Consider the following 24,608-nt stretch of genomic DNA (forward strand, 5'->3'; position numbering starts at 1 on the left):
GCAGAAAGCGAGACCAATATCTTTACGTATATACGTGATTTTTTTTTATACGTGACGCTTGTATATTTCTAAGGCACTTTCAGATTTTACATATTTCTGAAGCAACGATAATCTTACAATCACATTAAATGTATATAGGGATGATCATAGCAGTTAAAACATATTCTGTGGGTTGTGTTTGTTCAATGTCATACAGTTTATGCCAAATTATTTTTAAGGGTAACACACATGATTACATTGAAGGGGTACGTAGCTAACAAAAGTTTTAGAATTCCTAAAGTGTCGTTAAAAATATTGATACATTTTACATGATATTGATAATATTGTGTATCTTTTTGAAGGGTCGATTTTTTCATGCCTTTTACCATGTTATAATTGCCGGGCAACAAACCTTCTAGTTGTAAAAGTCAACGCATAATATTTGTTCTGCATCAAGTTGATCATCATGAACTCTCTCTCTTACAAAAGTATGGAAAAGAAGTAAGTCATTTTGGCCAAACTTTTTGTAAAGTTTGTAAACGTAGTGTGCAAAACTACCTTAACTTACAAATACTAAGAGATTCAGGCTTAATTACATAAATAATATGAATGTAGGAATATAAAACCTAGTTAACTTTAAATAGAAAATTCTATGTGGTAGTGTTAAAATAGATGTAGAAAAGATAAGACTATTTCTTTAAAGTTGGACGAATCGGCTCCGTATAGTGTTTAAGCCGGACCTTTGTCCTCAATTGCCAGAAGGGCGTCGCTAAAAAATAAAACCGATTTTATATTGTTTTTTTTCGTTTTTTTTTCGTCGCAAACCGGTCACGGGTGAGCAACTTTTATTTATATGGCGTTTGTTAGCAATTCTGGATCGATAAATGTCGCTACATATTTTGTTGCTGTGTATAAAAAAACGTGTGAAAAGAGTAATTTAATTTGAACAAACATCAGGAAACCTACACGGATATCGTACAACAAGCATTCCCAGCAATATTGTGATAGTGAGGCCAAAGTCTAATGACTTCTTACAATGAGTTTATCCACGCAATACTTGGCAGAGGTCGCGAAATATTGCGTTCATTGCACCAGTTTAACATAATGCATTTGTTTTTTTCAATACATTTGTTTTTTACGTTTGACGCAGTTTAGCACCGGGATTACGTGTTTGCTTAAATATCACGCTACAACCTGAAGTTTTACGTTTGAGAGTTATTGTCCATTGACAAATGTCAAGGGTTTTCGTTACTTAAAATATGCGAGACGCTCCATGTTTTTTTAAAATCAACGGTTATATCATGCGGCTTCAGCAAACTTATACATTGCTGGTAACACGTGAATTAGTAATTAAATGGTAAACAAAAAATTAAATGGTCACAGCGCGTTCGCGACTTTGCTTTAGTGACCTATTTCAGACACAAAACTGCTTTTTAGGTTATACGTTAATTTTTTATCATTAGATTGTTTTAACTGTGTTACTCTGATTGTGGGGAAGCATAAGTTAACCGATTTTAGACACACGATATGACCTGATTTGATATTTTTATTTAGTGACACGCAGTAGAGAAACGTTTAGTCATAAGCGAATTTGTTATGACATTTAAAAAATAGGTTTGCATTATTTGTGCCACTTATGAAGATCTTACGCTATCCGTAACATTACTTTCGGGTTATATGCTGATTACCTAACTTAGCTTCCATAATTATGGGCTATAACATGAGGCTATCAGTTTATTAACATGTTACAACGTAATGTGCAATAGTAATAAAGGGCCACAGTATGATGGATTGCTTCATTTTGTTTAACCAGATAAAATTCAGTTAGACTTCGTACATTATGGTGGTTATTGTAGATGTAATTCATTTTTAACCAGTAAGAATAACTGATAAATATTCTATTTAACCTGGGCAACGCCGGGTATTTCGTCTAGTAACAACTAAATCTGCAACGACGCAGTATTTGCTAATAACACAAGCGCATTCACGTATAAGTGCGAAAGCATTGACCAACTGACATCACATAACGCTATAAAATCACCAGGCTTTATACCAGGGGTCGGCAACCTTTTTCTAATCGCGGGCCAAAACCAACTTAAAAAGGTCTCTGCGGGCCGCACAAAATGATAACTAAGAATTGTGTTATTGAAATGTTAGAACAACTGTGAATCAGGCAGGCCTTGCGGATTTTTTTGCACTTAAAAACGTGTTTAATTACATTTACAGAGGCAGGAAAGTGTTGACGCAAAACGAATAAAAAGTGTAATAAACTACTTTGAGGGAACGCGATAACATTTAAAGTTAATCTAGCTGAGTGTTTGTTAACTGTTTCAAGTCAAGGCGCACCTGGCGAGCGAAGCGAGCGCGATTTTTGTTTTGGTATACCGGTGTTAGTTTTAAATTTTTTACAAGTTTTATTAAGGCCAGCATTAAAACGGTAACAAACGGGCGTATAATGATCATTCGCGCGGAGCGCTAAAATTTTTGCAATTACGTAGTTAAAATAGTCAAAATGTATGTGAAATGGATTGCTGTCTTATATGTCAAAGAGGCGGCGGGCCGGACTGTAGGTTGCCGACCCCTGCTTTATACTAACCAGTCCATATACTATACACACTTGAACTAAATACAACGCAGTGCAATTGAAATAGGGTTTAATAATACTCTTACGTAATATGCATATATGCTTACTGTTCAGGTACAACTGTGCATACGAGGTAAATAACTATAAAGAGGGATTTAGTGGACTAAGTATAAGTATATCTAACTGACTATATTTGTTTTCTAAGTATAATTGTAATTGCTATTTTGTAGATTGTCCACTAAAACTAAATGATTCTAGTTACGGTTGGTAGTTTAAAGTGCGCATGTACAGAGATGTACTCCCAGCACGAACCTTAAACGATGGTAAACACCAAAGAGTCACTAGCATGCAGTTGTTATTTGCAAATTCTATAAACATGCAAATATTCGTGCAAACGTGTATCCTTGATGCTTATCATTAAACGCTCCCATGCTAATTAATTTATTAAATTGTAAATTTATTAAATTGGAAGTCTCAAAAGTATCATCTTTACCTTTCTTAGGGGTTGAGCCCACAGGATTAATGTTACTCCGGAAAATTTAGCTAACCGTTTATTTTTAGCAATCATTCTTACAAGAAAACTGATCGCCACAGACGAGAAAAAAAAAGCAACGTGTTACCAGCACTGATGCCACTAAAAGACATCGATAAACATCATGTAAGTCATTTGTGAATTTACACGCAGTAGCTTCTTGATATAAACAGAGTTAAACAAAGGAAAGATAACGTAATGATTTTCGTGAAAAACAATAAAACACTGGATACCAAGTACTGACAAAATATTTATTAGATGCTGATATTATACGATTTCAAATGTTTTGAATATCTGTCATGATATTACGTTTTGTGTTACGTTAAGAGATTTACAAAGCAAAAACCTTTACTGGACCCAGCGCATTTAATGAATGGATCTTAATTCCTGTAATCAAATTTGCTTTCTCTTGCCGTAAAGTACATTTTACAACAAAGAAAAATACCCCTATCGTCTTTAAGTTAATCAGCACTAATGGCGTGTAAAAAGTGGCATAAGCCCTATGAACATTTATGCGACATATAACGTAAATGTTATGTGTTTCGAAATTTGAATACGTGGTCCAAAACAAGCTATCAATACTAATTAATAACAACAGGACAACTATATTTTAAACTTGAACCTTAATGTACACTTCAAAAAAACAATGTAGTAGGGTGAAAACGAAATATTCTTCGTTGTACAGTATCGATGTCTTTTGTCTAAATGTTGTTCTGTGGACTAAATTACCATTAAATCAATAATGTTTGTTTTATACATGTGAGAAGTGTACATTTTCACTGAACAGGAAACCAGTAAGTGAATTCGTAAAAAAAGCCTTATCTTGCCTATTTCAAAGTGAAATTGAGCGACCAATTCAAGACAAACCTTGAACAGGCACGGGGGTCAGGATTTTTGTTTTGGAAGTCATGAACTATTTCCCGAGATGGCGTCACAAAACTACATTATAACGTAAAGAATAAAGTTACGTTAAAATTAGACGTCACAAACTTACATCTTAACATAACGTCATGATGAACTAGCCTTTTTATTGTTTGAAGTACCAGAACTTTCATTTTCAAGGTTGCGATGAGACGCACGTCGTCTTTCGACTACAAATCATTTCGAAAATTGTGACTTTTGTGTAGTAAAGACAGCAAGATTCAATCCGTACAATAAAAAGTCACTTCTCCTAATTTAGAATCGGCGGACCAGAAGAAGAAATCCATTACTAAATGAAAAAATGGTCTCGATCTTACTGATGATGATTTCTCAGGGAGAACTAAATGTCCTAGTAAGGACAAAGTCTTTCTTATATTCTAAGGGCGTCTCGATTAAAAAAAAAATGGGTTTTGAGTGTTGTCAAAAAATAATTTTTTTTTACAATATGAGTGTCAAAAGAAAGATGAAAAAAATCATATATTCAATATACAATCACATACAATGTCAAAAACGGAAATGAAAGATAAAGCCTTGCTCTCTGAAAATACTTGAACTTGTGCTTGGAAATGAAGAGAAAAAAATGTTGCTGTCTCGTTATCTAACAGTACAGTTTAAAAAATGGTCGAAGAGGGATTAAATTTTACAAAAGATGACAAATGTGCTGCCTTTTACCTATTTTTAATTTAACTTGATGAATCTACTGATGTAGCATTATGTTCCTAGTTAATGGTTTTCGCAAAGTATGTCTTTCTAAATGTATCAATGAAAATTATTCATTGGATGATGCTCTGGCGGCTAAAACGCTCCCACCTTAGTTTGGCGAAGGTTTTGTAAAACAATTAAAATGGTAAATTCGATCCCTTAACTCGCCGGGGGTATTTTGCGCCCGGGGGCAAACTATAAATTTGGCGCCCCCTCCTCCATGTTTACACATTTTTTTTTTTTTTTTGATTTAACATAATAAATCACATTTGTTATTGATTTAACATAATATACCGTACTTTATACGGAAAACAGTTAAGAAGCGTTTTGGTTATACAAACTACACGTATGACTCACTGTCGCAAACTGGTCAATCACGTCATCGAAATCTGTTGTTTCCAATGTTTCTCTTTCACCTCTAAGAATAGCAAAATCTTTGAGACGATCCTGTATTCCTGTCCCATTGATGCACGGCGTTGCACGCAGATGCGACAAAGTAAGTTCCAATTTGCTGAACGACCGCTCACAATTTGCAATTGAAACTGCTATTGTTTACAGAATTTGTAGTGAAGATCGCATATTTGGAAATACGTCATCTCCATAAAACACAATAAAACCAACAAACTCTAAAGGAGGTTTTTTATGCCTTTGATATGTTCGTGTCGTAGAAATTCGCAAAATCTGCACAATTTCGACGCGTTGCGTCCTCATCTGTGTCAAATAGAAGAGTCTTCAACGTCCAGCAAATATCCAAATTTATTGTTCAGGTCTTTTAGTCATGAAAAAAACGTGTTAACATCTCATATTGAAGCCGATCAAATACATTCTTCAAACGCGCACAATTTCTTCTTCTGATGAAAGTCCTGCATCTCTTGCCAGTTGTCCAGGCATTCTCTAACGTCAGCTGATTCTTTGGTTTTGAGTATTTGGTTTTAATGGTTTAGTTTGCTGCTCATTCTGTTTTCTATATGTCCTATACTTTACATTAAAATTACACGTGTACCACCGGTAGGTGACTGAAGACATAGTTCGTGGATTTGCGATTTGTGAGCTTCGCTACTAATTTCTAATAGTTTTTCAGTTGTTGGACTAGAATTGCTACTTTTACAACCGATTAGGGCTATGTTTAGTCGGAACAATTATACGGTATAGTTGTGCAATTGGGTTGAGCACCACTATTACGCCTGTACAAACTCCTTTTTTTGCCCAACTTATCGATTGAAACCTCTAAGTCTAAAAAGTTCTCGTTTTTCGAATAAAATCGGTCCTATGTAAATTATAGTTTTAACCAAATAAACAGAACTTTTTCGCGCTACGTGCGACCAACGATACACTTTACTCTTTTTTATGTTGTCTGACTTATATGTAATTCCAAAATACCGAATTGCTTTTCGTAGGGGGCGCGAAGCGCAGGACAATTACCAAAGGGGGGCACGGTTTAATAAAGGTTAAGAACACTAAGCTAGACGAAACCAGCTGCAGGCAGAATCAGTAACTTGGCTGTTGTGATGGCTGGTAACAGCATCAGTCTGGGTGTGGCTTGCGTATCAGATGATGTCTGCCACAGCCGCTGGTGCGATCTTGCTTGTGATCGTTTTTTGCCCTTGTTGAGAAAAAATTGTAGGCCTCATTTTGGCGCCCCTCTACCTTGGCGCCCGGGGACTTATGTATTGTGTAATTACATTGGGGCATTTTATGATATTGGTCCTATTTTCTTTATCTGATCCGCTATTGTATTTGCGTTGTGGTGCGATGAAAATATTCTTAAAAACCTAAATTTTATATATTGTTGTTTTACATAATTATACTGCAGTTCTTACTGTTATTTTTATTTTTTACTGATTGCTTTTTACACAAAATACATTCACGCGGTTACATTCGTTTTTTTTTTTAAAGAAATTTTAATCGCAAAAGTAGCACTTAGTCACTATCTCACAATTAACGGGGTACCCGTAGCGATAAACTAAGACCTAAAAGACAAAAAAAAAAGTTGCATTTTTGGCGTCAGTACCCCTAAGTTAGTTAAAAAAAGCTTAAAGCGTTTTTTCACCATACTTTTTCTGTTGACAAATGCTAATTTGCAACAGAAGAAATTATTGCCACTTTAATATTTCAGGTTTAAAAACATCCTTGTTTTTACTGTATGATTTTGGTGTTTTTTGTTTAATCTTTTTAGGTTATATTTGGTAAGAAACTATAACCCTAAAACTACATTTAGTAAATAATAAAACATTACATTAAATTAAATCGGGTTATTTTATATTGGGATGTATTACACCTAACAAATGTATTTTCTGTATTACTGGTATGTTATGCTAGGTTTACCTAGTCCTATAGTTAGCAAATCACCTTCAATGGCTATGGCCAGGTGAATATTAGCCTTGAAGCAGTAACTCCATTTTAGAAAACACAGTGTGAGTCACTAGGGATGTTCAAAGTAGACTCCAGGGGATTCTAAAACTTTAGGTTTCAAATCTAGAATAACTAATCCTGAATATCAAATCCTCGAAGTTATTTGTGAAGAGCAAACACATAAGTCCACGGAAAGTCTGGACCTGTATTTTTTTGAAAGGCGGTAAGAATATATTATTACGTCATATACGAGAAATACGAGAATTTTTCGTTAACAACTTTTTGACTACCTGTCCTACCGGATAGCAAAAGCTTCCGAAATCATTAGGTTGTGAATAACTGCGGCAATTATATTTGAAAGGGTACATACCGACTACTGTACAACGTACAGTATGTGTGTAACTTTTTCATTTCTGGCAAATTCGGTCCTGTTTTTTAAAACATTGGTGTTCATCAGTTCTACTTTTTTGACTAACGTGTTCTGTTAATCTTAAATAACCCTGTAGCGCATTTTGTTTTTTTACGAGGGAATGTTACTTTTGCAGCCACAATCAAGGTAATTGGTATGCACCTGGCATAACAGGTTAGTCGCTTGCCCAATAACGCTTGATTGACACGTAATTATTGGGCGAAGGTTATCACACGACGCGAAGTAATTAGTTGTCCGAAAAATCGCTGACGCCGCCCTACAAGGCTGCATTTAAAGCATGTACTACGAATGTGTCGTCCCAGCGACAGGCCGGTGTATTTACAATTAGACGCAACCATCGGCGGTAAAACATTAAATTATATCCGTTCCAATTACCCGAAATAAAAGGCAGAATTGGATACGAACCTCATTTGGATTCGAATCCAACGATTCGATATTCTACTTTGAGCATCTGTAGAATCACGCAAGCAAAAGTGCCTTATAACCAGTAACCCACAGAGACGAGCATTGGTTACGTTAAACGTTATCTTCCGAGCACACAGACAGATTGAGTAAGCCTCGGAGTCTGTCTGCATGTGGTCAATGGTCACGAAACAGATTTCGCTTGTAGTGATTTCTTGTAAGGGGTTTGTCACACAGTAAACTTTTTTGGTGCTGTTCGTTGCTGTTTTATGTTTGAGGCTTAGGCGCAGAAGATTATTTAAATAAAAAGAAGCGTAAAATTACAAGTAAAGAAATAGACGCAACACCCTGCATTAATAATGTTGATGAAGCAATATAGGCTTTTGGATTGCCTACTTGCTGATGTTCAATTGAATTTGTGTTGTAGTGAAAGAGTGTGGCATTTTTCCATACACACAGTTTGCCAAGCCAAAAATGTAAAGTGCATATGAAACCACTGTTGTTAGTCGTAGGTCTATATCAGTGTTTCTCAACCTTTTTCGCAGCGACCCCCAAACTAAACGTAAGTATAATTACGAGGCTTTGGTGACCAAATTATCTTTCCTTAACTTTTTTAAGCGAACAAAACATAAGACATTGGCACGGATAAGTTAAAGTTTAATTAAATGTGAGTCACGTCTTCGTATTGCTTATGCAATTTTCTCAAGTATTGGAAAATCTTGCTCAGAACAACCTCAATTAATCTAACCTTGTGAACCACTGCAGTCGAAGAAACCAAATCCAACGGCGACCCAATTTTTGGTCGCGACACATAGGTTAAGAAACAATGGCCTGTATCCACTGCGCTTTTTTTCAAATGGGAAAAATAATTATGGTTTTGTGTTGTTGAATATTGCTTTTCTACAAAACAGTAAATATTTATTGTGGAGATACACGGACATGTTTTAACAAATATACACGGACATGTTACAAGCTAATATACAATAGTGATCACAGCATGATAGATTTTTGCATTTAGTTTTAGTTCAATCAGCAAAAATCAGGCCGATTTCACAAATATCGCACTTATTGCAGTGATAATTACCTAACCACGCTGGGATAAAGCTTGTAGTATAGTAACTGTTTTAACAAAGTTCAAATCCATCATTTATGTTAAGAATATTATTACGAATTTTGGTTAACAAAACGTAAATATAAGTTTAATATATGTAATATTTAATTTAAACCTTCCGCCAATCTTCCAAGACATATTTGTGATAAAATTATCATAAAAAAATGCACCCTCTGACTCCAGATGATAAAAACTGCGTAACCGAATTGCCCTTATTTTCATCTGAAGAGAAAATACGCTTACCCCAAACACCTCTTGCAACTACGACGATTGAGTTTCAATATGCGCGCCGTCCTGTGTTGCTACGAAGTAAAACGTTTTCTAAAGAAACAAATGAGACAAACTGGGTGAAACGAATGAAAGCTCTAGGGTCGTTGGATATCGCAATTGTTTTGAATGGCCTCCGTGAGCATCAGATGTTGGTGAAACAGGATAACTTTCTAGTTAATACCGACCACGACAAAATAACCTTCCAAGAAATCTTTGGTCTTAAACCCAGTCAGGGTTTTAAGGTAACCGTCGGTGCATACCTTTTCCGTTGGTTATATTTCCAAATATGTAGATATGTTTTAATAAATATTTTATTATATTAGTCTACATATAGGAATGTTAAATAACTAAACGCATTACTTAACAATAATACAGTTATAGTGTAATTCCAACAAATGTTTTTGCAATATTTCTCTAAACATAAAGTCATTCAAACGAAAAATTAATCAAACCAAACAGTGAATGAAAAATAGTAACATGTATTTGTTTATCCCATATTATTTTTGTTAATAAATTACACACAAATTTTCGTAAACGGCTTACAAATAACACGTTAAAGCAGTGGTTCTTAAACTTTTTCCGTGGACCCCTATTTTTTTTGTTTTGCGTGGACCACGATAGGCAAAAATACCAAAAATGCGTCATAAGATGACGTCACAATACAACTGGACTTCATAAATCTGCTGATTTCTGTCCAAAATGTGAAATAGAAATTGAGTCTAAATACATTCAGTGCAGAACAGTTTTATTTTTAATTAAACCGATTTCTTTTAAAAATTGGTAACTTCTTAAATTTAAACCCCTAAAACTAGTTCACGGAACCCCAAGGGGCTCATGGATCCCAATTTACGAACACTTGCGTTGAAGTAATTTACTTTAATGATATTTGGATTTCGGCTTGTTTAAAGCCGTTAGTATATCAACTGGCTTATATACACATGCGAGGCTTGATTTACGTTGATAGTATTGTTTATTAGGATTGAAGGGCGTTACAGTTTGACGCTTCATCTATTACTTCAAAATGGTTACGTGTTTGATCGCTCGCAAACCCGGCTACAAAAGAAAATGAATACTGCACTTGTATCTTAAACTAGACAAAATACCCGGCTTTGCCCTGGTTTGAAAGAGTATTTACCAGTTTGTTTTTAACTGGTAAGCACGAATGACATTATACCGACGCGGATACAACTGCAGCAAATCCACCTGAATTTTGCGTGGTTAAACAAAATGTAAGATACATCATCACTATTGCATATTACGTTGTAACATGTCCGTGTAAACTTGCTGGCTTCGTGTTATAGACGGTGATAATAAAAATGAATGTGACAATTAAAAATGTAACTAAATAGTAATGCTATTTTTGTAATCCTATATATAGCGTACCATCTTCGTCGCAGGATAAAAAAACAAATTTTTAAGTGGATAAAATTATAATTTTTGCTTTAACGTGGCGCCATATATTCGGTAAATGGAAATTTCATAACACGTGGTTTGTTTTTTGGCATTTCATTTTGAAACATCAAAGGCTCTGGTCGTTCTTCGACTGTTTTCCGCTGTTATGTCTGAATTGGTTTAACTAAATGTTTCCCACAGCAAGTGTACAATGCAAAATTGATATATACCCTAAAATTATTAACATGCAACCAAATCAAAGTTGTGTGTTTTTTTATAATTGAAATACTAAATACTCGGTTATAGCAGTTTTCGTGGCGTTTTAATTAATTACCGCTCAAATAAGCGCGATAATTTGCGAAATCTATACCTGCGATTTGTGTTGTTGAACAAAATAAAACAACCCACTAATAAGTATTCATATTTTGCATATTACGTTGCATGTCAATGTATATATGCTAACATCTTTATAACCGACCATTATAAAGACAACGAATGTGGTTATTAAAATGTCTAACCAAAAGTATTGTTACTGATAGCTTAACATTATCTCCAGAAGGCCAAATAATACAAAAGTATTGTTTTAAATGGCATAACTTTTTTACCTAAACGATGTACCTCGTGAAACTACACGTACGGTAAATATAAATTTCGTATAATCTAGAGTGTTTTTTATTTTTCGCGGTGATCACAAAACACATGGCCTAATATTGTAAGACAGCAAAAGCGTTGGTCGTCCCTTGACTGTTGCCGCCGATAGTGCCTGAAATGGGTTGACCAAATGCTTCTTTGGATCGACCGACGTTGTATAAATTAATATCGCAAATATATGCGTGGCTGTAAAAACAAATTGAGTTATTCGTTTTTATAACTCAAAAAAGGTAGCAGCATTTTTTAAACTTGCGTAATATTGAGGCATAATGTGTAATCCCGTAACCAAACTGCGTTCAACTAAAACTAATCCCGATTAAAAATTAAAATTGCTTAATTTTACAACCGCTGCAACTAATCGCGCGTCGCCGCTCAAGCGCGCCAGAAACGAACATGTGACACACACACAAATCAGAAACTCGTGTGGTCCCAGTCAGAAAAATTTTATATTTATTTCAATGAGAGAAAGTCGCCCATCTCAAGCTAGCCCAATCGCAAACCGGTCACGCGTGAGCAACTTTTATTTTTAAGGCGTTTGTTAGCAATTCTGGATCGATAAATCTCGCTACATATTTTGTTACTGTGTATAAAAAACCGTGTGAAAAGAGTAATTTAATTTAAATCCTTTTAAGTCAAAGGACGCCCAGCGCTTTGGTGTCTACAATAGGCTAAGTTTAAAACTTCTAGCAGTATATTCAACCACGCAGAATATAGACAGTTCGCAAAACTTCGCGTTTGTAGTCGCAGTTTGAACCTTCAGCAGATTTACTTTTCAAACGAGGTTTTCTTTCGTTGGACGTCAAATACTGCTACTACACGGGTAGTATACTAAACATACTTTGAATAAACACCAGGAAACCTAGGCTACACGTATATGGTACAACAAGCCTTCCCAGTAATATTGTGATAGTGATTGAGGCCAAAGCCTAATGACTTCTTACAATGGGTTTAACCACGCAATACTTGGCAGAGTTCGCGACATATTACGCTCATTGCAGCAGTTTAACAGAAAGCATTTGTTTTTTCAATGAGGATTTTCATAATTTTGACGCAGTTTAGCACCGGGATTACGCAAGTCTAAACAAAATGCTGCTACAACCTGAAGTTTTGCGTTTGAGAGTTATTGTCAATCGATAAATCTCAAGGGTTTCCGTTACTTAAAAGGTGCATGACATGCTTAGCCAAGTGTTGTGTGCTATAGTCGATTATTTAGTCGTACCATTTCAAAAAAATCACACAACAGTGGTTGCATGTTAACTCGAAAGGGCGGGAGTGCGACTTCTTGCAAAATCTCTTTTGACGAAAAGGTTTTTCACACATTTATAAGGCAATAACCTGCGTGTAGTACATTGCTTTGGTAAAAATAAAGTTCCATGTGGAAAAGTTTATGGAAAAGTTTATACAGATTTTAGACACACGATATGACATGATTTGAAATTTCTATTTAGTGACACGCAGTACAAACGTTTAGGCATAAGCAATTTTGTTATGACATTTAAAAAGAATTGTTTTGCATTATTTATGCCACAAAGATCTTACCCTATCCGTAACATTACTTTCGGATTATATGCTGATTCCATAATTATAGGCTATAACATGAAGCTATTAGTTTAACATGTTACAACGTAATGTGCAATAGTAATAAAGAGCCACAGTATGATGGATAGTTTCATTTTGTTTAACCAGATAAAATTCAGGTAGACTTCGTACATTGTGATGGTTATTACAGGTGTATTTATTTTTTAACCAGTAAGAATAACTGGTAAATATTCTATTTAACCTGGGCAACGCCGAGTATTTCGTCTAGTTTATATATATTTTGCCCAAATTTATAAGAATTTAAACGAGTACAAATATGTTTGAAGTTCTATTTGATTTGTTGTCCGGCGCATTATAATTTGAAATCGGCCATTTCAAGCTCGATAACACTGATTTAATGCATTAAAATGACTTTAACATCTTTGTTTACTGTGTTTCAATTTTAGTCGATTTTAAACCTATTAAGCCAAACTTTGTGAAATGTAAAACCCTATAATGGTTTAAAAGTAGTAAATATATGGTAATTATTTTATCTAAGCGTTACCCTTGTTAACACCAATAAGTAAATGTTAACATATAGGTTTACACAACTGTGTATATGCCAACATAAAAATGTTACGGCGTCAGGTAACCGAAACTATGTTCGTCATTAACTGTAGGATATAGTTCTAACAACCATTCAAAGTTACATGAATTTGTAGTGATAACCCTGTAGGTTTTTACGTCCTTTTTGTGAATTAACCGAAGTGCATTTTAACTTTAGTTCATCGGTAATGTTTCGAGTTACACAAATCTAGGCTTTTTTATGTTTATCGTTTCTGTTTAGTTTCTACAGTAAATAAAAAATTGGTGAAGATGTTGTTTATCTACAGACGTCAAACAGTTTCGGGAAAAGTCATTTTGCATCAGGAGAATCAACCATACCTTCAAATAAGTCATTTCAGCAGGTTAGTAGAAAAGCACTCTTCAGATTAATCAAATCATTAATATCAAAAAAACCCTTGTAAAATATAGTAGATTTTTTTGCGTGTCATTTTTTTTGCGCATTGCTTTTTGTGGGGTATACAAATTTATTAACAAGTTGTTTAAGATTTCGAATAGGAAACATCAAAAACGAAACATAGGCTCATAACAAGTTAAGGTTTTTTACATTTAATAATTCAGCGAAAATGACTAAATTGTATGACAAAAAAGTATTCAATTAACGCACTTAAATTTCAGTCAAGCCATTTGCGAAAAATGCTTTGTGGAAAATGTTACTTTTGTTAAGACACGTTTTTATTTTTGTTTAGCCGCAAGCTAAAATACCCTAATCGCCTTACTGTTGTGAGCAACGTTTTCAACTTTGTCATTCAATTGAGCATGTCCTACGCGTGCTTAGTTTATTCCCCAGACTTAAATTACACATATATGTTCATAAAAAAGGTATTGAGCTTTAAAGTTAAAAAAACGGTTTTAAAAAATATTTGGTAAGAGATGTAATAAAAATATTTATTGTGTTCGTTGTGAGCCAATGTTTTTTTAACTGTTTAGTTTAACCTCACATCGAAGAGAAACACCGGTAAGACGGGACAAGCTCTTCACGCACCTGAGGTACATCACCGCTATATATATATATATATATATACTTACAAAAATAATCTTTATTTAATAGTCCGTTGCATCTTTTAATTAATTACAATAAATGTCATAAAAATCAATGCAAATAGCAAGTTATGATTTTTACATTTTAAAATTGGACGAAAATAACTCTTTTATTTAGTTATATGGTTTTCACCACGAAAGGCGTTGCGTGAGTCAGATGAACAGTCGCGAGTTCGTAGGTTTTACAACGGTAATCCGTTGTTTTTAATTATATGTCTTGGCGCTTTCTTGACGTAGAATCCTTTGTAAAGCTAATTATGCGTTTTGAGTTAAATTTAATTAACGCAAATAATCAGTATTTATTTGTAATTACTTAAAATACTGCTAGCGAGAGGTCCAAAATAGGGTTATGTCAAAACTATTAAGCTTTTGCTACAACTTCACTTTGTCAATAAAATATAAAAGGGCAGCTAGTTGTGGACATACCTGAAACAAGTATTCTTATTAGCGAATATGGTAGTGTTTTGTGGAACTGCTGTTTTAACTCTTAACTTATAATGGAAAATGCCTTGTTAACCCTCCCGACCATTTTACAAAGGCAATTAAACAATAGCCTAAAGCAGTGCTTGTCAACCTTTTTTAGAATGGGACACCCTTTTTATGTTTACTCGAAACTTATACACCCCAGTCCACGCAATACACCGAATCGTTAGTAATTCTAATCGGAATAAGGATAAGCAAGGCTGCAAGTATAGGAATCTTTGTAGAAATACAAAACATCAGTCATTTAATGTGAGCGTTGCCATTGAATTTCTTCAGCTAGTTGTGCAAAGCGAGGAAGTAGCCTTGTTTCGAGTGATCCTCTCACAACCGTATAAACATCCTTTAATAGATTTTTTTTTTAACTGTATAACTTCATCATGTTTGCATGGTTACATAGATTATAATTGTATATTGAAACTAAATTAAACACTGATAAATCTTTCTAGAACTTCACTTTGCTTTCACTTTATAGTTTTTGCGTTTATAAGGTCGTAATGCAAGCCACAATTGTGAGTTAAATCCGCAAATAAATTAATATCGTGACACTTGCAAACATAACTCAAATATTACAAACGAAATGCAAATTCCCGATATGACCTAAGCCTGTAAATAAAATGTTCAAAGTGTGCCATTTTTCCTATGCAATTACTGCCTTTTTATTATAAGGGTTTTGGTTTTGACAAACTCAAATTCATATAACACTGAGTTTACGTAAGCTAATGTTCTAGTTTTTACTTTAGAACTACTCATCCGGTGTCGGTCACTTACCTCATATAGTAGACAATCATCATCACCAGGCTCAACATAGTAATACGGGGACAGGTGGGAACCCTGTACAATTACCCCCCACCAAACTTCCATCGGCGAAAGCGCTTGGATTCAAGGCTCTTACCGCCAACACACAGTTGTCATATCACTCCAGCTCGAAACAGCAAGGTATTTATTTAAAGCAGTACAAAATACCTATGGTTGTCCACGTTTAACGCATATTAACCTGTTTTTTACCTGTTTGATACCTAAAACGTGAAGTGGTTCACATATTTTCTAACAATGTAAAAAATGCTAAACACCAATAAAAGTGGGTCAACAAAGTTTTTAAAACCCATATACGATGACTATTCACTTCGTTGCTGTTTAACGAAAAAAAGGTACTTCTAACATTTTTGATGTAGCGGTTAGAATATGCATTTATACCGTATCTGCCACCTGGGCAAACTTGGCGCGCCGGAATTGTTTTTTTAATATTAATATTCATATTTTTGAATATTAATTTTTTTTCAATATTTTTCGCCAAAAGGGTGATTGCTGGAAAGGTGTAGGCAATACAAGGACTGTGTAAAAAATTAAACTTTGTATCGTAACTTTTAATTGCTTCACATTAATTACGAAGGGCATTTTTTTGAACTTGGGCAGTTATGAATTTTCGAAGAAGTAAACACCCACTCCGAACACCATTTATGGCTCATTTCAAAGGTGGTGCCTCCTAGTTTATATCGTTAAAAAACAAGAGCATCACAAGTACGAAGATCTAAAAAGGCGCTTGCTATCTACTTATTCCATGTCCAGTCACGAAAGAGCAGCAAAACTGATCAACATGCCAAGACTCGGCGACCGCAAGCCATCCGCATTAATGGATGACATGCTAAGTTTGCTTGGAAGTCACACAAAATGTTTTCTTTTTGATTACATTTTTCTAGAAAAAAATGCCAGAAGATATGCGCGTTGTTCTTGCAACAAAAGATTTCACGGACCCTCGTCGGTTGGCGCAACGTGCAGATACTTTATGGTTGGCACGCACTCCAACACAGTCGCTATCTGCTATAAAAAGCCATCTCGTTGCAGAAACCTGACAAACAAATTGAAGGGATGTGCTTTTACCACCGCCGCTTTGGAGATATAGCTCGACAATGCTGCCCACCCTGTACATTTCAGGGAAACGATCAAGCCGGTCGCCCCTTGTAACTTCGACGGCCGGCAAGCTGCAAAACCTTTTTTATGTGTACGACAAGCCGTCAGGCTGCAAATTTCTGGTTGACACAGGTGCTGAAGTAAGCGTTCTGCCAGCAACGACAAAGGAACGGCGAGCACAACAACCAGGGCCTGATTTGGTAGCAGCAAATGGAAGCACTATCCCCACATACGGCACGCGTGTTGTTTCCCTCAAGCTGGCTTCAGGCACATTTCGTTGAAAATTCGTTTTAGCAAATGTCTCCCGCCCGCTCTTAGGCGCTGATTTCCTCAGAGCGCACTCTTTATTGGTAGACCTGCGGCACAGACGCCTTGTAAATGCTACGTCGTTCACTAGCATCGCCTTGCACACAGCGTCACAAGCGCCTCCAGGATTGTACACAGTAGCAAAGTTTAAAAGTCGCTACAATGACATTCTCATGGAGTTTCCTCAGATTTCCCGTCCAAGCTTTTCTCAAACTTCACCGAAACATGGAGTGGAACATCGTATTCTTACCGCAGGACCTCCGATTCACGCGAGAGCACGAAGACTGCCACCAGAAAAATTGCAACTTGCAAAAGCTGAATTCAGCAAAATGTTGGAAATGGTGCCGAAATCGTCTGGCGGATGGCGCCTTTCTGAAAAGGCCAAACTGTCTAAGTTTTAAATCTGAAAGAATGCTTAAACGAGACGAGTTATGGCAGTTATTGAAAGAGGCTGATTTTCCTATTAGTAAAGTACTTGGAATTGCAGAGATGAAAGGAACGCAGGTGGATGTGACCTGCGCAAGTCGACAAAACGTCTTAGAATTACAAAGTAAGCTGGCTGGAATATCCTACATTAAAAATGCTCGACTTTATGAGAGTGACCTTATCAACGTGGGAATTGGCTGGGTTCCAATACCGTTTCAAAATGACATAATCGCAGAAACATTAAGTCAACATTATGGAGAAGTTAAAAAAATGATACACAAAAAAGACAAGGTTGGATTGCTATCGGGAATGCGTGTAGCCACTATGAACAAGACAGATTTGTCGGAAAACCCAATTCCAAGCTACATGAGAGTTAATAGCTTTGAATTTTACGTAACTTATCAACAAACAATTTACATACAAGTATTGACAACAATTTACATGCAAGTATTGTGGTGACGCTGGACACAAGCAAGCGAATTGCCCCAAAAGGAAAAATGATTTTCCGGAATTACAAAGAAATAATGGCGGAAGAGTGGAGAACGAAACTAGGCCAAACCTTATCAGAACCAGTTTACCTGCGGCGCGCCAGACTACGCAACCAGCTACTGAAAAGAAGTTGCCAAGCAATGGAAGAGAAGCGGGGAGAGATAAGACAAACAAGCAGGATACCCCAAGCAACATTGAAATTCCAGAAAACAACCCCGACAACGAAAATGCACTGTCCACATGGTTTCAACCGGGCCGTGCTAGCATTGAGCATACTGATAAACCAATCATAAATAGCCCGAATCCTAAAAAGAGAGTTCGAGGAAGTCCCGAATTGCTACCAAACAGCAAATCACAAAGCATGTGTGAAACGCCGATCTCGCTTGTATGCCCAGAATGCCACACCGAAAGTTGCCTGGCACCAGAAGCAACACAATTCTATTGCTACAAGTGCAAACATGAGTTCAACATATCCAAAGCATGCTGCGACGAAGAAACTACAATTTTGGTGCCTACCCGGGAAAAGGCTATCAGCTGCCCGAAATGCACAGCGGTGATGCGTTGGATGCCATGCTGCAAACAATTTCAACCGGAGTTTGTGATGAAGGACAACATATTTGAATGCGTACAATGTAACAGGTACTCAATTGCATGTGTGTGTAATACATTTAATTCCGTTCTGAATCTCTCAATGAGCAAAGAGTGCTCCAATAGCTCATGTAACTATAAATTAATCAACTATAGTTGCGGGAAAAAATCCAACGAATGTATCGAACCAAGTAAACCGTTTCGATGCCCACGTGGACTCGAATATGACTGTGACATAGAACTTGAGGCGGAACAGAAACTATAGCCAATTGTATTTGTATTATTTTTGTGAATTACTTTGTTTGTTTTTGTTTTTGTCTAATGTCTATTACTATTGCGTCATTTAACGTTGCGGAATCCGTGATTCCGGAAAAAGACAGGGTGATCCTCTATCACCAACACTATTTTTACCATGTATAGAATGTCTGGCAAGGGCACTGCGCGAAGATGTCTTTCAAGGAATAAAACGTTGCGCAGTTAATATGGAAAAATCCCTTGCGTTCTTTGTAGGTCCTAAACGGTTAAGTGAACGTAAACCCTATGCAGACAAAGGTCTAGCATGGCCTAACACGTCATTCCTCTATCTCGGTGTAGAAATTCCAATCAGAGATAGTAAACAGTTGTTTTCACTGAACTTCGGAAATTTTATTGGAAAGGTTAATACAATTTTAAACATATGGTCGTCCCGCAGTCTAACTCTCTTGGGTCGTATATGTATTTTGAAAAGCCTTGTAATACCAACGTTAATTTACAAATTTAGTGTGCTACCAATTACCTTGCCGAATACTTTTGTTCGTCAATTAAAAACCAAATTATTTCAATTTATCTGGGGCTCCAGCTGGGAAAGAGTAAAAATAAACAAACTGACTGCAAACATTGAACTAGTATGTGCAAATATGTTAGATGTCGATTCGTATATTTTAGCTTTAAACCTTAAATGGGCAGCTAAATTTTTGGATGTTAACTACACAGCCCCTTGGAAACTTTTAGAAAGAATGAGTTATCTATAATGCAGCTAAAGTGCTGGGTTCGAGGCAACCTGGGAATAAACTCAAAACAAAGCGAAAAGATTGCCCCCCTGCGAACAATACGAAAAATAATATTTGACCTCAGAGCCATAATCCAAATTGTCCATTCAAATAAAACGCACAGCAGGTTACTGTGGGTGTCAAAGAGCGTTAAATTTAAAAGCCAAACATTTTACTTGAAGCCTCTCATCGATGCGGGAATACACGAACACTCAGACTTACTCGATTCGGAGGGAGAATACCTTAAGTATGACCAATTGGCAATAAAATACGACTTTAAACCGCAGCATTTGCGACAACTGTTTTGCCGTTTAGTCCAACATGGGTTAGTTATTAACGCAAACAAATGCATATTCGGTGTCGCAGAAATTGACTTTCTTGGGCATCACATTAACAAGAATGGAGCAGCACCACTTCCTCAAAAGATAGAAATCATCAAGCAATTTCCTGTACCATCTACCATTCAAAGGACTTCAAGAATTTGCCGAAATCATCCAGTTTTATCATCGCTTTATACCGTCTGCGGCCAACGTTATGAAACCAATTATGAAGCTCTGGCTGGAAAACCCAAAACACTCGTTTGGACAGCTGCAGTTCAATCGGCATTTTCCGCAGCCAAACACGCTCTCGCCAATGCTTGTTTGTTAACCCATCCTCAGGCAAATGCGCGCACAGCACTTACAGTGGATGCTTCGGATAAAGCTATTGGTGGCGTTTTTGAACAGTACATTGATGGTGTTTGGAAACCGTTAGCATTTTTCAGTCGTCATTTACGGCCACTAGAAACAAAGTACAGCACGTTCGACAGGGCCCTTCACCTGGCTGTCCGACATTTTCGGTACTTTTTAGAAGGGCGTAGGTTTACAGCATTTACCGACCACAAACCTTTAACCTTCGCGTTTGCAAAAGCATCGGATCTATGGTCTGCGCGGCAACAACGACATCTTTCTGCAATTGCTGAGTTTACTACGGATGGACAGCATATCAATGGTAAAAACAACTGCGTGGCTGATGCACTTTCCCGCTTGTCGTCCATAAATCTTTGTCAAGATGATTTACTTGACATCGATTACGCATCTTTAGCAGCGGCACAACAATGTCCGGAAGTTGAAGCTTACACAACAGCTATTTCTGGCCTACATATCGAATATATTCCGCTCGGCTCGTCAAGAGTTGTTTTATTAAGTGACACGTCCACCGGATATCCTCGTCCCATTATACCACGATGTTAGCAGCGAAAATTTTTCGACGTCATGCATGGCTAATCGCACCCGTCTATTCGGACCACGAGGAAAATCATATCCTCAAAATTTGTTTGGCACAAACAAGTCGGTTTGTGGGCAAAGCAATGCATTTCTTGTCAGAAGGCAAAAGTTCAGACACATGTACGAGCTCCGCTGGTAAGGTATGCAGATCCAGGTAAGCGTTTTGATCCTGTCAACATTGATATTGTCGGTCCCCTGCCTTCTTGTCAGGGTTACAGCTATCTATTAACAATGGTGGATAGATTCACACGTTGGCCGGAAGCTATCCCGATGCCAGACGCAACGACCGTCACTTGTGCACGTGCATTTATTAGCAACTGGGTAAGTCGCTTCGGTGTTCCCGCGAACATTTCATCAGATCGTGGCGCCCAGTTCACTTCACAACTATTGTCAAGTTTGATTAACACTCTCGGTCTGAGAATTCATCGCACAACTTCTTATCATCCTCAGGCAAATGGACTCGTCGAGAGATTCCATCGTCATCTCAAGTCTGCGTTGATGAACGGACTGAACTGGGTTGATCAACTTCCATGGGTGCTACTGGGCATACGGACCGGTCCAAAGGAGGACCTACACACGTCGTCGGCAGAACTGGTATACGGCACCCCACTCACCGTTCCGGGAGATTTACTAGGTGTACCATCTGCACCAAACTCAGCGCCTTCCAGCTATTCAGAGGCAGAATGTCACTTGAAGCCAACACCCATGTCACGACATACGGTTCAACGGACATCCTTGCCTGCAACATTACGAAATACCGATTATGTATTTATTCGCAAGGACACACATCGCCCTCCCCTTACACCGCCATACACAGGCCCGTACAGCCTGCTGGAACGAGGGAACAAAACATACACGGTACAGATTGGAGGAGGAGAGGAATGCATCTCTGTAGATCGACTCAAGCCAGCTCATGTGGACGATTCCCAGCCAAACTAGCAACACCACCGCGACGTGGAAGGCCGCCAGCGCGTCACGCACCAGTTACGCAGACGCAGACGCACACACGCCCTCGTCGCATCACACGTCCACCTGAGCGATATGTACCTTAACTCGCTTCTGGGGGGAGCTGTGTAGCGACACTACACCGACCCTGATTTATCGAAGCGTTATGTTTCCCTTTTTCTTATTTTTCTCGTGCCTTTTTATCGCCGGTTCTAGTGTGTTTTCTTTTTTATTCGGCGCACCTGGAATAAAGACTTACCATCGCCTTAAAGGGTTAATATCGCTGAATATTAATATTCTTATTTTTGAATATTAATTTTTTTTCAATATTTTTCGCCAAAAGTGTGATTGCTGGATTGGTGTAGGCAATACAAGGACTGTGTAAAAATTTCAACTTTGTATCGTCACAACTTTTGAGAAATATTGCCCAAAACCAATTCCGGCGCGCCAAGTTCGCCCAGGTGTATCTGCCGGGAGTCTACATAAAATTATCCGAAGAGTGTCTGCGTACCAAGTGTAGTTGAGAAACCCTGGTTTAGCTTAATGCCTTGCTATAAAACGAAGGTTCCGCCAGAAAACTTGACGCGGTTCCCATTGTGTGCCGTATATAGTCATCTACTCCAAAGAGAGAATCTTCCTTATGTTGTTAGAATGTTAGATCGTTTGGAGAACGGAGTAAGGCGCAGATGAACAATTTATATATATATATATAATAGACATACGACATTTTAAATCTGAGAGTCAATATTTACCTATAATTTTTCTGAACCATTTAGGCGCATAGTTTACTTACATGAAAACGAGTTTTTATTGCACACCGCGCATCTGTTTCCTATTGCCTTATAACCATGGCTAAAAGTATAAAATAACTTTTGTTTTACAAGCTCATCAGAGTTTTTTTGGCAAGTCCCGTCATAATCGACACTTGGGAGTGGCGCCTTCCTCACAGGGAAGGGAATCGCTTGAGTTTTCCGGGGGTGTCGATGGCGTGAATACGCGTGAAAATGTGGTCGGTAGAGTATTTGAAGGTCACAAGCTGCCAATGGGTCCAGAAGGTATGTAAATACTTAAACGCTTGTCTTATCAAGTTTAAATAATTTAAAAGAAGGCTAAAAATTAGACTAACAGCTAAGTCGCAATAACTTAAACTGCCAGAATAAGATTTAAACAACCTCTTACGTAACCCAAACCCCACCCCGAGTACGTTATTAACTAATATCTCCGCATGGCCGACAATTTGTATCGACTGTAAAGGTGAAAACCGCCTTTGGACAAAGTAGCATTGTTCATAAAAACTGAAATTAAATTAGAAAGAAATTTAGAACAAACAAGCAATTTTCAAACTATAGATGAGAATTAAAAGCATAATTTATTTACGTTGACAAACAGGATTCCAATTTTTGAATCCAAAAATATCGTTATAGTCTATAAGAGTTACATTAGCACATGCTAATTCGTTGGTCTTAGCAGATCGCAAACGTGTTTATAGGTCCTACTGAGTGTTCTCCTGTAATTCCTTAAAAGCTTGTGCGGATGATTTGTTAAGAAATGTTTTTGTAAACTACCATTTTTTTCGTTTGACCGGTCCCATCTTTAGTTTCTCTATCAATTGTTTATATTCGCTTTATCAAAACGTCATAGTAACACAACAAGGTTTGTGGCTGTAGCTCATTTTTTGCTGAACTACCTTATTGTTGGGCAAATGTTGTTATTATTAATAAAGTCAGCATCCCTATATCTACTTTTTTAGTTTTAAGCACTGTCCAATGAATTTAAAACTTTTTATGCATTTGATCTACGCAGAAACGGTTCGCGCATTTGGGCCAAGACTGACTACGTTTGAACAACATGAGATAATGGACTACTCGGAGGTTTGGTTTCTCGGTTTAGATGGAAAAAAGATTCAAGGAGTACAAGGTGCATCGCAAAACTGCGGTTACGATGACGAAAACGGATCCTACATTAAGGTAAATCTTCGATGTAAAACCTCGAATGATTATAATAATGTCAATGGGAAAAAATTAAAAACGAAACATTTATTCACAATGCGGTTAACAACCGTTGAACTTCGTAAACTGCCAATGCCAAAACATCAATATTAAATGCTATTGATGAATATGTATAGCAATAGCAATGCTTAGGGGTACCGATGCCATTTTTAACAGACTTATAGCTTTCTAACAGTAGATTAATAAAAATTAATTTAAAAATAATTTTTTATTATCTAATTGGAAGTTTTTGTGGTTTTATACATTTTTCTGCTTTATGTATTGTTGCTTTTTACGTCCTATTGTGTGTTCCCGTGGTAAGCATATTTACTGTATTTTTTGTTGAACATATTGCAACTATGAGGTAACAATGCTATATCAAGCGCGTTTTCTCATTATTATCCAATCATTTATATTTCTGTTGTCAATTTTGTTTATAAGTATTTTTTGTATGTTGGTTTTATCGTTTGAGTGCCAAACAAGCGACCCAGAAAGAAGGATAGGGCGTTCTACATTTGGTTCGCGACTGGTAAGAGGAAAACGCTGTCCTAGAGCAGCGATTCCAAAACTTGAAACAGGTCCCACTTTTCGTTCTTAAAATACACGAAGAACTACCACTTGCTATAAGAATATATTATCTCATGCGCTAACTTCAGATTTTGGGGAGGCCATA

The 24,608-nt window shown here is 36.9% G+C and overlaps 2 protein-coding genes across 2 annotated transcripts in view; both read left to right on the forward strand.

The window, feature by feature from the left end:
- Positions 1-338: 338 nt before the first annotated feature.
- Positions 339-24,608, forward strand: part of LOC146140602 (dual specificity tyrosine-phosphorylation-regulated kinase 2-like) — a 36,749-nt gene continuing 12,479 nt past the window's right edge. The window contains exons 1-7 of the mRNA XM_083391167.1: positions 339-480; positions 3,125-3,221; positions 13,738-13,812; positions 14,399-14,458; positions 15,733-15,928; positions 22,832-23,002; positions 23,751-23,914. Coding sequence (XP_083247293.1) covers positions 446-480; positions 3,125-3,221; positions 13,738-13,812; positions 14,399-14,458; positions 15,733-15,928; positions 22,832-23,002; positions 23,751-23,914 — 798 coding nt within the window. The 5' untranslated portion in view covers positions 339-445. The remainder of the gene's footprint in view (positions 481-3,124; positions 3,222-13,737; positions 13,813-14,398; positions 14,459-15,732; positions 15,929-22,831; positions 23,003-23,750; positions 23,915-24,608) is intronic.
- Positions 17,369-18,974, forward strand: LOC146140603 (uncharacterized). The gene is given in 2 exon segments (XM_083391535.1): positions 17,369-18,034; positions 18,036-18,974. Coding segments are annotated over 2 exon segments (1,605 nt in total).

Source organism: Ascidiella aspersa, chromosome 6 (assembly GCF_963924565.1).
Source record: "Ascidiella aspersa chromosome 6, kaAscAspe10.2, whole genome shotgun sequence".
Taxonomy (NCBI): domain Eukaryota; kingdom Metazoa; phylum Chordata; class Ascidiacea; order Phlebobranchia; family Ascidiidae; genus Ascidiella; species Ascidiella aspersa.